General features: G+C 46.3%; 1 protein-coding gene across 1 annotated transcript in view; it reads right to left on the reverse strand.

Annotated features, from left to right (window-relative positions):
• Positions 1 to 222: 222 nt before the first annotated feature.
• BACH2 (BACH transcriptional regulator 2) overlaps positions 223 to 17,972 on the reverse strand; it is a 337,887-nt gene continuing 320,137 nt past the window's right edge. The window contains exons 5-7 of the mRNA XM_090279677.1: positions 15,850 to 17,439; positions 5,314 to 5,520; positions 223 to 1,150 (exon numbers count right to left, since the gene is read on the reverse strand). Of these exons, the coding sequence (XP_090135803.1) occupies positions 668 to 1,150; positions 5,314 to 5,520; positions 15,850 to 17,439 (2,280 nt within the window). The 3' untranslated portion in view covers positions 223 to 667. The remainder of the gene's footprint in view (positions 1,151 to 5,313; positions 5,521 to 15,849; positions 17,440 to 17,972) is intronic.

Here is a 17,972-nt window from a genome sequence, read left to right on the forward strand (position 1 = left end):
GAGGCAAGAAAACTGACCATGTTACCACGTTGCGTACTGGGGTATTTAAATGCCTTTTAGAAATGATGAGAATTCTCGCCACCCGTACGCAACGTGTTAAGAGTTACCAAACTAGTTCTAGCGTCAGAGACAAAAGAAGAGGAATGTTGGAACCTGTTTGTCAATGAGAAAGGAAGTTTCCAGTTTTAATGAGAAAATTGAGGCATGCAGGACTTTTGCATATGGAGATATATATATTTTATATATATTATATATAATATGTACAGTCTAGCTATAAAACTTTGATGTGTATAGAAGCTGTCTTCAATGAAAAAAATTGAACATTCAGAAGAAATTCCTGAGATAGGGTTTGTGACATGGGCCACTGAGAAAACAATCTGTGGTTGGGTCCTAGAGGTGTTCTAGTCTATCCCTGTTAAGATTGAAATTAACCCACAGACAGACAGTGTCATCACTGTTGTCTTTCCTTGCCGGGGCAAGGGGTAGCACCATTGTGAAGGTAACGAGACATCACTCCTGCGTGAAGAGAGGAGGGAATACTTAGAAACAGTATTGCTGCTAAGACCGCTGTAGTGTGCACCAAATTCCTTCTTGGGTCTTCCAGACAACAGATGAACAGCGCCCCCTGGGTGGGAGAGGTGTGAGAACTGGGAGGCAGGCCAAGTCACTAGGTGTACTCTTTCCTGGGCTGTTCGTCAGTTGTACACTTATCAGTCATTTCCTGGCAGAAATCCACGGTCACCGTTTGGGTCCTGGGTTCAAGAGGAGGTCCCCTCTCTGAGAAGGTTCCTGGATCAGTGTCTTCCAGCCTCAGGGCAGAAGTACAATTCTCTGAGGCGTTGCTGGGGGCCCAGGGGGGGCCGGGGGGAGCGGCGCCCTGCTCCAAACAGCAGGGCACAGCTTCCCCCACTGCACACTGGGAGGCGGCAAGGTTCTGCTCGATGCCTAAGGGCGCAGGGTTAATACTGGAGGCTGTCGGGAGACCCATGGGCCTGAGGACAGGGCAGTACCGATGCAGGGCCTGGATCTGCTCGGGGCTCTGGATGTCTCGGCAGACTTCCTGGGAAAGGCAGGAGAAGTTGTCTAGCAGTTCCCCCATGCACGCTTTCAGCTGATTCCTCTCTGACAACAGCTTCTCTTTCTCACACACCTGGACATCAGAAAAAGAAGAGAAGGCCTGATCAAACCTAACTGGAGGGCTCAAGACCTTGTTTCTGGGGGCTTTCCAACTTTTGTTTTTGCATCCTACAATATAGTTAGGAGTGACTAGGTCAGGACCTAGGAACTTCAAAAATATATATCCAGGGAGCCTGGACATATACTTCTGCCGCGTTTCCTATCTGAGCAGTGCCTCCTGATGTGCCACTGATCCTGACACCTTCCGTGTGGTGGCTCTTCGTCCCTCTTGGTGGCCTGGCCAAGTGACCAGCAAAATTACCACCAACCAGAACATTTCTGGGAGTCAAGGTTCCAGTTTCTTGGAATTTGGAGTTTGCAGACAATCAACTGGAAACTCTTGGCTCTGAACCTTGCAGCTGAAAATCTCCCCTAGATGTATTACATTGCCATTTTTTGAAGGTGAAAATTAATTGACCAAGGCAGAACTGTGGAGATAGTAAACAGATCAGTGGTTGCCAGGGATTTGGGGTGGGTGGGGAGAGGGAGGGATGAACAGGCAGAACGCAGAGGGTACATGTTACCATATCATCATACAGTTGTCCAAACCCATAGAACGTACACCAAGACTGAGCCATGATAGAAACTGTGGACTTCGGGTGATTATGATGTGTCAATACAGGTCCACCAACTGTCACAAGTGTTGTAACTTGTGGGGCACGTTGATAATGGGGAAGGCTGTGGGTATGTGGGGGCAGGGTGCATCTCGGAACTGTATTTTCCATTCAATTTGGCTATGAACCTAAAACTTCTTTAAAAAAAGAAAGTCTGTTCAAAAATGAAAATTAAAAAAAATTGAATGCTGGCAATTGCATATGGTTCAATCCAACACTAGCAGGCTCCCTGGCCTCTGCAGCACACAGACTGAACGTAGCGGTGGCGCTGGAGGACAGTGGGAGGCTGTGCAGGCAGGCCCGGGTGCCATCTCCCTGGACACCGCAGGGGTGGATGGACTGTGGGGATGGAGGTTCTGAGATGCTTGCTTAAAGGAAATCCCCTGTAGGCTCATGTGATTCTCAAATCTATCTCTCCCTCAGAGAGATGAATTTAGAGGGGAGACTGATTGAGGTTTGACCACCGCTGTTTGTGGGAAGAGACAGAATGAGGAGGCTGCAAGAGGGTACATAAGGAGACAGGAGGAGAAACCGGACACCTGCAACAGCTCGAAGTGAGTCCTCACCACGCTCTGCACTGCTGGGAGGGGTGGGGGGGCTGTGAGGAGAGGGTGGGAAAGAAAATAAAGCAGCGGAAGGAGAAAAGAGGGGCTGATATCCCATACAGGGTCTCCTCCCCAGGAGCTGCCTGTGCCGGAACATGACCTCAGCCTGCAGGCTGTGTGGGCACGCGCGTCAGAGACAGAGATTTACACTGAGAAAGGGCACCTGCTAAAATATTTATACATTTTCCAAGAAAACGTTTAAAAAAAAAAAAAAAAACCCACACAGATGTACAAGTGCAACTGGAGAGAAATGCATTATGCAACTTTGCAAAAGCTGAGTGGCGTGCTGGAGACAGTGTGGGTGTGGGAAGCGAGCATGTGGGTGCAGGGGTAGGTGGGCGGGATCAGAGTCATCTGCACTGGAGCCGGCCTGCCACTTAGGCCAGGTGAGTGGGCGCAGCACCCCAGCCAGAGAGCAGTGGGAAAGGAACCAAGGATGTTCAGGCTGTGCAAGCTGGACCGTCTGGGCTGTAACCTGGAAATCTGCAAATTAAGAGGCGACACCACCCAGCACCAGGAGGGAATCTGTCTTAAATTCTGCCACATCATCTTGGCCACACCACTGACCCTTGTCCTGGGCCACTTTCTAGGGTGAAGGAAATGAAATGCTATTTGCAACAGTGTTTTGGCTTGTTGCAGGAAAGGCAGCAGACATACATCAAGACTTGGTTAGAAGCAGGAAGCTAGCTGTATATTGACAAGCATGTGATGTTCATTCAGCAGTGAAATGCAGCATATTATTTAAGGAGTTTCCAAAAAGTGGGGGTGGGGGGAGAAGTTGGAGATGCCTTTTTGGTTTCCCAACTGAACGATACTAGCAAAGTTCTTTAGATTGGTGTGGGGCTTAGACTTATTTGTTTAGTATCATACAGTCACATGGAGAAGAAAGCTAATTACAAAAATCTGGCATGTCTCAAATATGAGTAATGAGAATTAGTCTACCACCTAAAGAAGAGTACAGGGCCAGAATTCCTGTAAACATGAGCGCAGGACCTTGACGATTCATACCTGTGCGCCCAGCCTTGCCTGGCTCCCTCCCCAAGACCAGCAGACTTTCAGAAAATCCACACTGGCCAGCAGCAGTGTTGAGCTTTCTTACGTGGCTTAAGTGAAAACATTGGCTTGTTGTAGTTAAAACAGCATTAAAGAAAAATTTGAAAGAAAGAAGGAATTCATAATTTCATGACCCACTCACAACTTCCAATAAATTTTAGGGCAACAGACATTTCCTGAGAGGCTTGCATGGGTCTGCACGGATCCCGTCAACTGTCCTTGTGGTGAAAACGTACAGCCTTGGGCAAGGGGCTGGGGAGGCAGACACACACAGACCATGCAAGACTCATGTGAGGAGCACGAAGCCAGAGGTCAGACCATGGCTCCAGGGGCAGGTGCTCAGCCTCATCAGGGACTCAGGAAAGGGCCTTCCTGGAGAGGTGACAGTAACTTGAGTCTTAAAGAATAAAGGACAGTTAGAGAAGAAAACAGTAGAGAAGTGTCCAAGCAGAGGCACAAGCACAGAGGTATACAGAGCAGGAGATGACGGAGGGAAGTGCAGACAGTTTGATTTTATTAGAGGTCTAGTGCTAGGCAGGGAGTGGAAGGGTGCTGGAGGGTAGCTACAGCCTGAATCACGGGGCACACCATGTGTCTTGCTAAGGAACATGGGCTTTACTTTGCAGGTGATAGGAGCAACAGATGAGGGGCAGGTTTTCTCTGCTTGGTGGGTGTAAATTAAAAAAAAAAAAAAAAAGACCCTGAGGTCCAGGACTATCTTGATAACATGTAACATTCATTCATGCTTTTCAAAGGTCTTTTCTTCCTCTTCCTTAGGTTTGCATGAGGACAGCGGCTTACCAGGAGGCAAAGGCTTGCTGCATGCAGTCTGAGGACCCAAATGTAGATCACGGCCACATTATGTGGCCTCTCTCCTCTTCCCTGACCCAGACACAGCACCTGAGCTGAGTTTCCAGTATTTGGCTGGCAGAAAGGTCGAGCTGAATGAGGCTGTGCTGGTTGTCTTCAAGGCTACAGTCAGGGGCGAGGCAACATGGATTTGCTTCCTATAGCTTGAGGTTGCTTATCAAGGAGAAGGGGGCACAGAGCTCTGAGTGAGGGGAGCTTGGGGGATGGGAGCTCCTTCCTTGAGACAAATAATTTTGGGCATAAGAAAGACGGGAGGGCCTCTTTGAGGCAGAATTGAAAAATCAAGGCTCCTGGGGCTGTGAAGGGCTTCAGGATAAAAGGGAAGGACCTGCCTCTAACCTCCACTCTTCTGTGGGAGGCAAGAGAGAGACAGTAAAACATAAGATTTGGGCCCTGGCCAGCTGGCTCTGTTGGTTGGAGCATTGTTCCATTCACCAAAAGGTTGCGGGTTTGATCCTGGGCAGGGCACATACCTAAGTTGCTGATAGATATCTCTCTCCCTCTTTCTCTCCCTTCTCTCTCAAACCAATAAATATATCCTTGGGTGAGGATTAAAAAAATGACAACACCACAAGATTTGGAATCAGTAGTGGGAGTTACTAATCCCTCTGTACTCTAGTTTCTGTCTCTGTAAATGGAGATAAAATAGTACCTAAGTCTTAGGGTTGGTGTGAGGATTAAGTGTGATCATTTACAAAAATACTTTAGAAAAATCCCTGGTCCATATATGCATGAAATAAATGTTAGCTATTAGAACATGCTGAATGGAAAATAAAACCAAACAACCTCTGTATCAAATGTCGACCTATGATTGCACACACACACACTCATTGCAGATATAAAGCCATTATTTTTGTTAAGAAACTTGTTTGAAAATAAACCCAAACTTCTCTGAATGGTGACCCTTCTCTCTACTTCTCCAGCCTTTACTACTGTAACCCTGCATCAGTCCTGGTCACTTCAGGTTGCTGATAGCCATGGATGGGTCAACTCACCAATTTGCGGATTTCACATTCTAAATTCTGAATACAGTCCAGTTTCCTCTTGCGGCAGCGCTGGGCAGCGATGCGGTTCTTGCTGCGCCGCCGAACGTCGTGAATAAACTCTAACTGTTCTGAGGTTAGCTTGTGCATCTTAATCATCATCTGGAAATCGTTCCTCGGAAGATCTGTGATTTGATCTACAGGAAAGGGAAGTTTGACCTGAAACCAAGAATAACAAATAATGATTATGGCAGCTGGATTTCAGTTTTAACTCTGGCAGGTAGAACATCAAAACGTGGTAAAAACCTCCTTTTTAAGAGGACCAAGTAACATGGAAATGGCAGAAAGCAAGCTCTGATTAATCCTTTCCTGTTTCAAATATAAATAAGATGTCATGGTCAGATAATCCAATAGAATGTGATCACAGACATTATACTGTGGTTATCATTCCTGAGATTTTTGAAGCAAGGAGCATGGACAATAATGGAGAATGTGTACTTTTTCACTGGTACAGCACTTTTGTAGGAAGGGCTTTCTAGTTGAAACCTACTTCCACTGAGCCTCAACTAGATGGAACGACTATTTATAGAAGGAGATCACCTAAAGAATGATCTGAGGCACCACCCACCGTGAAGATGCTGGGAAGACAAAACAATCAGCGTGATGCTTAGTTCCCACAGCCTACACATGGGGGACACAGGGAGATGACCTGGATAGGCTATACCAGCACAGACAGCGAGTCAGAACTGGGCTTTTGTCCTTCCTACCAGACGTGAGACCTCAGACAAGTTATTTTCCAGGACTCAAGGTCCTCATCTGCAAAATGGGTCATGCTTTTCAGCCTCACAGTGCTCTTCACGTGTTAGGTGCTTTGGCAGATATTTTCCAAAAGTGCAACAGCCCTTCCATCTCACATTTCTTTTACATCATGCCATTGACCTTCCTCCATCAAGAGGAGGCACATTCTCGCCTCGACCCAGCAGGAGTGATGGTGTGTGTAGCTTTGGGGGTTAGGCCATCCAAGCTGTTGCAGGCTCCTCTGAGGCCCCCTCGATTGCTTCTTCTGGAGGAAACCAGCTCGGGCCTGCTGGGCACCGCAGCAGTGGTGGGGAAGACCCAAGGCCTCTAGCCCCCAGCCAGCATCGCCATGCTGGTCCCGTGAACGAGTTACCCTGGATGAAGATTTTCCGGGCCCAGTCAAAGCTTCACATGACTGAAGCCCCAGACAGCATCTGACTTCCACCTCATGACATACCCGAGCCAGATGGGCTCCTGACTCACAAAACAGTGGGGGATGTTAACTGATTTTTTCTGTTTTAAGCCACCAAGTTTGGGGAGATTGGTTAAGCAGCAATAGATAACCGATGCAGACACTATTATCAGCAACATTCCCACTTTCACACTCTTGACAAATCAAAGTGAGTCAGCATTATCCAAACAGAGGACATTGGTCTCTGGAGGGCTGGATCGGTGTCCTCCTTATATTGTTAAAAGCTTGCTTACAGCCCTGTGGCGGTTTGAAATACTTAAGAACTGCAGCTCTCTAGGGCCCACTTAGCACCCCAGAGGTAAACAGAAGCTTGCACCTTCCAGCAGTCTGACACTACCCTCCCCAAGACTCTAACTCATGATGCAGAGACTTCAGGGTTCAGTTCTAGTTCTACTTCAGAAGCTCCTGGGAGAGGAAGGTTGCATATTGTCCTGCCAAGAGGCAAAGTGTTTCCCAGTGCAGACCGCTTCTTTCTTGCTTACATCAGCGGCTGCCTTAGACGACCAGCAGATGGCACCATAAACCTACACTTCCTTCAAGCATCAGCCCAGCGCTGTCCAACGCAAACAACGCCTCCTGCACCTGTGATTCTACCTTTTCTAGTAGCCACCGATGAAAAGAATTAAAAGTGAAAACAGGTGAAAGTAATTTTAGTAACATATTTTGTCGAACCCTATAGACCCAAAATATTTCCAACATGAAATTAATATAAAATTATTGTGGTATTTTACTTTTTTTTTCGGGGGGGGGTGCTTAATTTTCAAAACCTAAGGAGTATTTTATGCCTACAACGCATCACCAATCAGCCACAATTCCAGGGCTCAAAATCCACGGTGGCGTGTGGCTATTGTACTGGATGGCACAGCTCTGAGGTCTGAACAAATGGGCTGGAGTGAACCCGAGGAATCAGAAAAATAGGCAGGTGGGTCTGAGTTTAATTGATCAAAATACTTTTTGGTGAAGAAACCAAGCTCTCATTAATATTCAGAAGCTGCAGTATTATGTGTTATTCAGGGGAGGGAGGTGAAGGTATTTTATCCTGAGCTCAGGCTTTTTCTTTGGTTGCATCAGAGGCAGGCAGACCTGAGTCCAGATCCTGGCATTTGTGACTAGTTAATCCCATGCACAAAGGCAGTCATACTGAACTATCGATACTTCAGCTTTCCTATGGCTGGGTGCAACTACTCTGTCAGGGTACTTCATAGCTCCGAGCCTGCTGGATGTGGCATTTGCTGAAGTGTCCCAACGGGGGCTCTGATTGAACTCGCACACGGCGAACTCTGTCCCATGACACCTGTGAAACTTTTGCCGAAGAGAACAAAATTACAATGACACACATTACACCAGTCTCAGCTGAGCTCAGCCCTGCTCTGCCTGCTAAAGACAGGCAGCCAGGACAAACAGCTCCTTGTTATTGGCTTGGGAAAGGTCTTTGTCCATGGGGCTGTGTGTGCACAGGGCTTATACTGATATGAAAGAACGTTTGATTTCCCTTTACAGCCTTTGGATCACAAACAGACACTCAGATCCTGGACAGTGCCTAAATCACACAGAGGTCTGTCTGTTGGGCACACGGATGTTTCCACACCAGGCAGAAGCCTTGTTCGCACAGTGGCGGCTGCAGCACTTCTGAGCCTGTGGAGTTTTCCCTTCTGCCGACAACAAAGCCATTCTACTTCTGCTCTAAATTGGGTTTACTTGTTTTCAAAAAGAATATATTCCTATAGTTCAGGCCACAAAGAAAGTCAAAAGGCCTTCTACACCAAGAGTTACTATATTCAAAAGTATCCAGGAGGTGAATACAAAACACTAGGAAAATAGGACAGAGGTTGACAGGAAAGAGGAAAAATCAACAATGCTAGTTTCAAAGTCCTTGAAGCAAAAGGCCATGTAACATTTCAGCAGAGTTGTTGCAACTCCAGCTGCTTTTCAAAGAGGTCAAAGGAAAAGAAAATAGTCTGCTGTAGACTTTCTTCAATGTGGAAAAAAAGCAACAAAACAAAACCCAACCAACTCTGGTTTCTTTTTAAGAAGGCCTTGTTACCCCTCTAGCAAGGGAGACCTTCCACTGACTGCCAAGAAGGAGGTCCCAAAGTGTTCTTGGGAAGGTACAGTGGGAACGCACCAGGGCTGCTCGTTCCTTTTATAGAAGTTCGTTCCAGGCCAATGGGCAAGGGTCCTGGAGAGAAAGCAGCCACAGACCCCTTACAGAGCTGGGAGTGTATTCCAGTCTCAGGCTCGCAGGCTCTCCAACACTCTTCAGATGAGGCTGCAAAGTCAGCTAATGCTACTTGGCCTTGATATACTGAAACACATCAAGAGGGCTGAGGCCCTCCTCCCTCTCTTCTGGTGAATTCTTACAATTCTTATGTGGTTGTAATTTATTGTCCTTCCACATGCTTAGCTTCCAAGATTTAACTTCTCAGGTAGTTTGGTTTTCATTCACTGGGCTCTCATAAATAGCACAAAACATCCACCTTTACAAGATGAAGACTCTGCCAACAACCACCATGTCCTGTCTGAACGGCCGGCCAGCAGCTGCATTCAGCAGGCCACGTGCATGTGAGACTAAGCAAGTGGGTCTAAGCCGGGCTCATGGGAGCGAGGGTGCCTATTTCTCTTCAGGCACTGGGCAGCTGCACAGGAGCTGCCTGAGAGTTGGTTCCCATGAGAGACTCCGAGAGTCAGGGCAACTATTGAGTGAGCAAGCCGAGAGCCAACGGGCACCAGGAGCCAGCTGGTGCCACACTTGCCTACTCGGCTCCTGTGGATTTGACCCAGCCCCAGCAGGTCGCTCATGCTTCCCTTCCTTCTTGGCACAACAGGACGAACAGGACAAAGGAGGCTTTTTAGCCCACAACCGACACTGGCTGGCTAAGTGGTAACCAGAAGAGGGTCAGACCAGCTCTTGATCAGTCAGTGGAATGAGTGGCTGTGCTGTATGCCGAGGGACCTCTGGCCCCAGAGGTTGGCAAAAGGTGGGCGGATGCTGTGTGACATCTAGAAGGTGGATGAAACCCTAATATTCCTCCATGAGGGCCGGTGCTTCCTTCACACCAACACAGATCACCTGCTCCACTGCACTCCCCTGCCAACAATGGCCCAGCTCATTCAGCCGTACATTCCTCTCTCCCAGTTAAACAAAAATATCATTAAAAAAATTACATGAGAGCCCTGTCTGGTGTGGCTCAGTTGGTTGGAGTGTTGTCCCTGTATTACAAAAGGCTGCGGGTTTGATTCTCAGTCAGGGCACATGCCCAGGTTGTGGTTCAAACCCTGGTCAGGGTGAGTATGAGAGGCAACCAATCAATGTTTCTCTCTCCCCCTTCCTCCCTCTCTAAAATCAATACACATGTTAAAATTTAAAAAAAATTATATGAGAAATATAACTTCTTGCAGAAAATTCAAATATGAGACAAAGGAGGGGGAAAAGATTCTCATCCCCGAACAATGACTCTTGCGCTCTGGTGGACTTCCCTGTGATCTTTGTTTCCTCTGAATATTTTACAGGGTTTTTATCAGATGTGTTGCAAGCACCTCACCGTGTCTCTTAACACGTCTCACTTGCCTGGTGTCTCTGGGTGGCAGGATGGGGGCTATTGGAGAAGCAGGACAGAGATAAAATGTTGCAAAAAAAGCTGAAAACAAGCAGCTATTTCCTCCAGGAATTGGAGTGGAAGCTGGTGTGTGAGAGTCTTCTTTGCTATCTCCTTTCTTGGTTTCAGTACCAAATGTTGAGTAGAAGCCACAGGAATCGATCCCACTCACAGTATCCTGAGGCCCTGATGGTGCAGCCAGCTCTCCAAAGCCTCTAACACCTACGCTCTCCTAAGACCCTCAGGTCTCTGAGTTGCCTGGGGAAGAAGCAAGATGCCCATTGGGGCCAATGACTCCAGTGCTGCTGGCATGGGGTCAGCCAGCTCAGGGCTGGGCAGCTGCCAATGACAACATCTCCCTTCCCAGACTAAGAAATGTTTCCTGCACAATTGTCCTTTAACCCTAGAGTCTCATGATCCCGTTTTCAGAACAAATGCAGGATGCTGGGGTTTAGTTGGGACACTGCAATTAACTAGCTGTGTGATCTCAGGCAAGTCTTTCCATCTCTCTGTTCTGAGGTTCTTGGAGGGTCTGTGAGTCAGAGGGAGATTGATACCTGCCCTGCCAATTGCACCTGATTGCTATGAAGACTAAAATTAGATAATAGATGGTGAAAGTGCTTTGCAAAGTCTCAATTGCCTTAGAGATATGAAGTATTATTAATATTATTTCTATTTATTAACTCTATCTTTCTTTGTCACATGGTTTATTCCAGATGCTAAGAACAGCTTTCTAGACAGCATAAAAAGTTGTTTTAATTAGAAATATGGCTGATGTCTATGTCTTCTTTTTATTAAGTAGACCAATTACAGATATTTTAAAAAGATGCTTGATTAAACAAACCACAGAAACAACTGTAAAAATTTTACATACATGTCTGGAAGTCAGCACTCAGGTGGGAGTTAGTCAGACATAGCTCTTCTAGGCTATTACATTTCAGTGTTTGAATGGGGCCCGATTTCTCCCTGTCCCAGCCCCTATACAAAAACACATGGGTACACACATTCGCTCTCACAAACTTTCATCCCTCTTGACATGAAACATGTTAACAAAGCAAGTCCAACTAATCAATACTTTGGGCTGTCTTTCTAGTGCTTCTTCACTAAAATCCACAGTGAATTAGAAATGCTCGTGGTACAAAACTCTCACCAAGAAGCTTCCTACATGCAGAAATATTTGTGACTTCTCTATAATTTTCAAATTTAAAAAATGAAACTCTAAACCAAAACAAGATACTACTTCACACCCACTAGAATGGTTATAATAAAAAAGAAGGACCATAACAAATGTTGGCGAGGATGTGGAGCAATTTGATTCCTTGTACACTACTGGTGAGAATGTAAAAATGGTGCAGTTACCTTGGAAAGCAGTTTGATAATTCCTAAAAAGGTTGAACAGAGTTACCATATGATTTAGCAATTCCCCTCCTAGGTATTTAACAAAGAGAACTGAAAACATGTCTACAAAAGTACTTGTATACAAGTGCTCGCAGCGGCATTATTGATAATAGTCAAAAAGCATAAACAATCCAAGTGTCCCTACACTAATGAGTGGGTCACCAAAGTGTGGTATATCTACACAGTGCAATATTATTGTGCAATAAAGAGATGAAGCACTGATGCATGACACGTTCGGTGGGCACATTGATGGCAAGAATAAACCTTGAAAACATGATGTTCAGTGAAAGAAGCCAGACACAAAAGGTACCACAAAGTGTAAGATCTTATTGATATAAAATGCCCAGAATAGGCAAATCTATAGAGACAGAAACTAGATTAGTGGTTTCCTGGAGTTGGAGGGAGGACAATGCGGGGTGGCTGCTGATGGGTATGGGGGTTTCTTTCAGGGGTGATAAAAATGTCTTGGGATGAGAGTGGTGACGGTCATAGAATTTTGTAAATTATTAAAAACCCTTGGCTTGTTCACTTTAACAGGGTGAATTTTATGGTATGTAAATTATAACTCAATTTAAAAAATGGACCTGTGTGAGGTATACATAATAAAATTCCAGCAGTACAGAAATACATAGAAATGAAACTTTCCCCTATACTTCTTACCAACTTTGCCTCCCACTTTGAAGCAAATTAAGACCTTGTTATACATACTGCCTTGTTATTTTTGTCACTTCATGTGATCTATTCATTTCTTTATCATTAGAAGAAAAAAATTTCCTGACTTTTTAAGTAAACAGCAAACCCAGAAGTCACTAAAAAAGGATGGATAATTACAGAAAACTTAACATTTTCTATATAGAAAAAGATACCATAAATTTAAAAAGACTAGAAAAATATAGAAAATATTTATCAGAAAGGGTTAATATTCCTGTATTAAAGATTAAAGCTACTATAACTTGATTTAAAGACAAATAACACAAAGGAGAAATGGACAAAGATGTCAGCCTCATTAGGAGTCATCATGTTTTGCCCATCAGATTGGAAAATTGAAGTAAGTGATATCAATTAGTACTGGCAAGAACACGGGGAAACTGCTGAAGGATATGTGAATTGCTACAGCCTTTGGGAGCGTAGTTAGGTAGAATTTTATAAATGAGCACAACTTTTAAACCATAAAAATAAAAGCACCACTACTAAATATATTCACAAAAATGTTTATTGTGGCAATGTTTGTAAGAGGGGAAAAAACTGCGAACAACTGGACTGGCTGTTGAGAGATGATAGCTGAATAAATTGTGATCTATGGGACCCATGGATATTGAAGAAGCCCTATGTGACTGACCTAGAGGTATGTGCACAGTAAACAGCTATGTAAAAAAGTGTCTTGCTGAGTAATTATACAGTAAATGTCATTAAAATAAAACCCAAACCTCTAGGGATGTGAAGATGTGTTTGTAAGTTGCAGGTAGAGAGAAAGCCTGCTAAATCTGGCATGTCAGGGGCTGGGTATACTGTTCGGTTATTTAAAAAAAGACCGGAATTTTAAAAAGCTGATTGTTGATTAAGGACAATATTGTGCTAACTTAAGCCTTCTTCAAAGGTAGGGAATAGTTAAAAAGAATGAGAAAGGTCAATGTTGATGAGATGAGAGAATTAACAGGGTAGAACTAGAACACCTTACAGAATATAAGGTATGCTAACACTTCTTTTGATCTACCATTTGGGCTCCTCACAGAGGTCATTCTGAAATACTGGACAGGTGGCTAGTTGGAGGTGAGAACTCTTTTTGGTTTCTGACCCTGGTCTTTCCTTGGGGTTCACTTGGAAGAGAAGTTACTTGGAACTTGTATAAGAGCATACTGGGGCAGAATCAGCCCAGTAGATGGTGGATTCTTCTGGATAAGTTCAGGAAACTGAGTTATGACTCATGTTGTAAAGGGTTTGTCTTCAATGTTATTATTGGGGACACACTTCCAACAGGGTCAAAGTAGCTCCCATAAGGAACTCAAAGAGGAGCAGTTATGCTGAGTCCCTGAGACCCTTCTTGGAAAACCTAATCTCATTTACTCTAGGAAAACTAAAATATCCAACTGGGAAAGGCCTTAGTTTTCCTATATTAGTCCTGTCTAAAATGTGTCGCTGGAGGGGCGAAAGGTGATTTCTAAAATGGTACAAAGTTCTGGCAAATGTCACTTCTTCCACTGTTTAGATACAGTCACTTCTTTCACTGTTTAGATATACAAAAAGCCCATTTTTTTTAAAAAACGGTATTTTTTAAAGCAGTGGTATTTTGCAGAGGGAGAGTAGTCCTGCTCATGACTATTTTTATCGGTTGAATGAGTCCTCCCTTTAACTGGCTCACAAAGAACTGAAAAGGTCTATGGGGGGCAAATGATAGGGCCTGAGCACGGGGAAAACCATGGACCCTTGTTGGTATAATTTAGTTCCAAGAAATGACTTTAAGCTGCCTTTTGGGGTAGTAAAGGTACAAAAGATTTATCTGAAATGGACAGCTCCTTGAGCATTTGCAAATGTCATAAAAACACAATTCCCTTAGCTTAATGGCGGGGCTCCTCTTGAGGGAGAGACAAAAATAAAACAAAGATTTAGGCTTTTGTGTGTGTGTGTGTGTGTGTGTGTGTGTGTGTGTTTGACGCTAATCCATGCTGATGAACCAGGCCCAATAACTGGGCTTCTGCATCAGAGATGCTTATGGAAAGTTTCAGGGACAAAAAGCCAACCTCACAAAAGCTGTGATCAGAGGGAAAGAAAGAAGTGAAGAAAGTGCACAACTTTTTGCTGTTTTCATAAAACTTCAATCTTCTTAGGTTCGAGACACAGACACAGATGTGTCTCTGGCCTGGCACAAGCCTCCATCCCAAACCTGAGGGGATAGGTGCACTTGAATAGAAATATTTCGCATTCAAATTTCCTTAACTAAATTAAATCTTGTCTTCCTCCATTTTTTTTTTCCACTAGACAAAAAGAAGAGAGGGACCAGGCTAACCAGCAAAACAAGGAAGTGACCGTGGGGCATTTTTGCAGTTGGCACAGAGAGCTTTGGAATCTCTTTTCAAAACATGCCCTAACTAAAACCTCAGGTGCTTCTTGCCAATCTTGCAGAGACTGAGTAAACCATACGTGGCTCTGTGAAAAGCCAGCCCGCCCCATGTGGCTTTCTGCTGCCTGGTTAGGTTAACATCCCTGCTTTACGAGAGGCTGATATCCAGGGAGTGCAGACATGTACGCGGTCTAACGAGGACCATGCCTCCTTTTCTCCTGTGTTTTTCGGATAAGGAGCTCTGAGGAGGGACTTCTCACTGGATTCACTCACTCGAGCTCCCAAGGCAGGTCTGAGGCACAGGTGGCAGCCTCAGGTTGCTTCCTTATCAATCAGTTAGTCAGTGCCAGATTGTGACACAGACTCCCTCATATCTTTCCAGGGGCCTCTGAAGTTATGGGGGGAGGAGGGACACACGGGGTGTCTGTTCTTTCTCTCCTTAGCCACGTGAGTCTTGTTGATGATGTGGCTGGTGTTGCTCCTGCTACCTCTCCCAGCACTGGTGAGACATGAATGGAGACTTGGGGAATTTTTATCTATAAAATACTTTGCTTCAGACTGGCACTCAACCTAACTACTCCCCCAAATAACTTCTCACCATTTTGGGGGAGGTTGGGAAATGGTATATTATACTGTTTTGTGTGACTGATTAGGGTGCTCTGCAGTGACCCTGAGACCAGAATGGATGCTGTGCTGTCCATGAGCATCGCTACGGACACGGGATGGCCCCAGGGTCTTCTGTTGACAAGGAAAACGTAAAGGGTGCTGGAAAAGCACCTGTTTGTATGCAGATCTATCTGGCTTCAGTTTTGAAAGTGTTTCTACATTTCCCTCCACACTGAAGGGGTGATCAGCAAGGATTAAGGTGATGAGTCCAGCATCCTATCACAGCAGATGTGGGAGAAGACAGGGAGAAGCAGGAGCTATCTGAAGTGCCAGAGCACGCTTTCATACACCAGAGTTACGTTTTTCACTGAGCAGCTTGCCTTTGTTAATTGAGTATTAAATCTAGATCAAATTTCAAGTGCTGTCTAGGACAAAAGTGGTTAATTTGGAATCACCTTAAAGCATCCTGCCTCTCGGGATAGGGAAAGCAGTCCCTTTACTATAACCTTTCATCTTAGCAAATAAGAACAATCTGTGAGTGGTGGGGAGGGAGACAGGGAAAGTCCAGATAAAGGACTGAGAGAGTGGATGACATGCTTGAATTTATGCGGGTTCCCTACCTCCTGGCCCCTGTCCTGCACAGGACACGACTCACTGTCTGCTTCGGAGAACGATCCGGATTCGTCACTGGAGTTGGTTCCGTAAGACTGCTCACATTTAATTTGGGGTCGGACTTGGTTGTACATTCCATCTCCCATCAGGCCCGGTTCCTGATGTTCTGTGGCAAGGAATCTGGCTCCCTGGGAACAGGGTGAGGAGGAGAACTCGCAGAGAGGGAGGCTGCAGGGTGAGCCCCCGCTCCCGTCCTCTGCGTAGGAATAGGAGGAGCACGAGCTGGAAGTCCTGGTCCTGGTCTCCAAGGGGGGCGATCGAGGGCAGACCTTGATTGGCACCGGGCAGCTAGTGTTGGGCCGCATCCTTCCTGGCAAGTGGTCAGCCATCAGCCCACCGTGAGAGTAGGCCTGTGAGCTGGGGAGGGACTGGACAGCCCCCACCCACAGACCCTTTGGCATCGGCTCAGAGAGGTCTTTGTCCAAACTGCTTACCCCAGAATACGAATGCACCGAAGTGCTCACTTGGTCACAAGCGCTCGAGGAGAAGATCACACTTCTCCGATCCAGCTCTCCTTCTTGTTTACAGAGAGCCTCCACCCCGGGGCCCTTGAGGGGCGACCCCATCGTGAAGCTGGACGCATCCTTCTGGCCCACGTGGGCCTGTCCATAATTCCCCGTGAAAGGGGCGTAGTCAGTTTTAAGGTCACCCTGAGTGATGCCCTTGTCGAAAGGGCACGCGGAACTCCTGGCAAAGTGCTGCTGAGAGGTACTGGGCAGGCCAGACAACTCCGCACTTTTTGTTATGCTGAACAGAGACCTTAGGCAGGAGGGAGAGGACACACTCCTGGATCTCTCCAGGAAGGCGACCCCGGGAGCGGGGGTGGTGGCGGGGGCGGGGCTGGGCTGCTTCGGGTCCATTTCGACATCCCCCACTCGGTCCTTGATGTCGGGCTCATCTCCAGACAGGCAGAGCGTGATGCTCTCTTCCTCGTTCTCTTCACTGGGAGGCTCGCTTTTAATCTGCCCCATTGCAAGCCCCGGCTTGAGGCTGTTGCTGGAGTTGTCTTCACTGAATGTGCTTGCAAAACCTGAGGTACTGTGGGATGATGCATTGTAGACATTCTTGGTACATGCAAGCTGGTATTTCTTGTATCGGGGGTACTGCGTTAACGCGTCCTTTTCGGAGCTCTCCTTGGCGTCCGTTGGCCCGTCGGACTCTGGCAGCAAAGCTTCCTCCTTCTGCGCTGCCGGGACGGCAGTGGCCTCAAAGTTGATGGGGTGTGGAAGCGTCTGGTCCCTGGGGCAGGCCATCTTGGCCGTCTCTGAATCCATCGTGTCCTCCTCTTCCTCCTCCTCTCCCGCGGAGTTCTCATGGTCCTCGTGGGGGCGCGGGCAAGCCGTGTCCTTCCGGCACACAAACAGGCCATCGTCGCTGTTCAGGAGTTGGGTCTGCAGGAAGCTGAAGCAGGAGTCCTCCAGGTTGTGCATGCGCAGGAACTCGGCGCAGCGGATGACCTCGCGGATGTTCTCTCTGCTGAGTAACAGCTTGGCGGTGTAGGCAAACTGCAACAGCGGCCCGAAGCCCCTGGCCGTGACCTGCAGAACGAACAGGGAAATTGCCATGAGGTTACCATCAGCACCGCTATTGTCCTGAATCCCTCAACTGAAACAAGATGACCAGACAGTGCTAATGTCCCAGAACAAAGGCTGCAAAGGAGCAGTTAATCTGCACTGGGTCAGCAACGATTCTGCTTCCAATAATTAGTGCCTGTCTCGTGCCTGCCACTGCTCGATTTCATCAGGGGCACACAGAATTGAAAATCACCAGGGTCAAGTGGCTAAACAAGATGACAACGGGTTTGGTGTCTACACTAATGAAATATCCTGGCAAAAGTGCATGGTAACAATGGGACACCTTTTAATTTCCCTCCCAATCAGTCACGTTGAGAGACATTCTATGTCAGGAGTGCTGTGACGCTTCTTGCAGCTCTCTGGAGCCAAAGAAAGCATTCTAGTTTTCTTGTGAACCATGTAACTGGCAATATGGCCCTGTTAAAAACTGAAAGCCTGTAGGGTTTAAAAATAGTTTTTTCCTCACCTAAAAGTTAAAAAGGGACATTACAGGCAAC

The sequence above is a fragment of the Furipterus horrens genome, unplaced genomic scaffold, assembly GCF_987537825.1.
Source record: "Furipterus horrens unplaced genomic scaffold, mFurHor1.1.pri manual_scaffold_6, whole genome shotgun sequence".
NCBI classification, from domain to species: Eukaryota; Metazoa; Chordata; class Mammalia; order Chiroptera; family Furipteridae; genus Furipterus; species Furipterus horrens.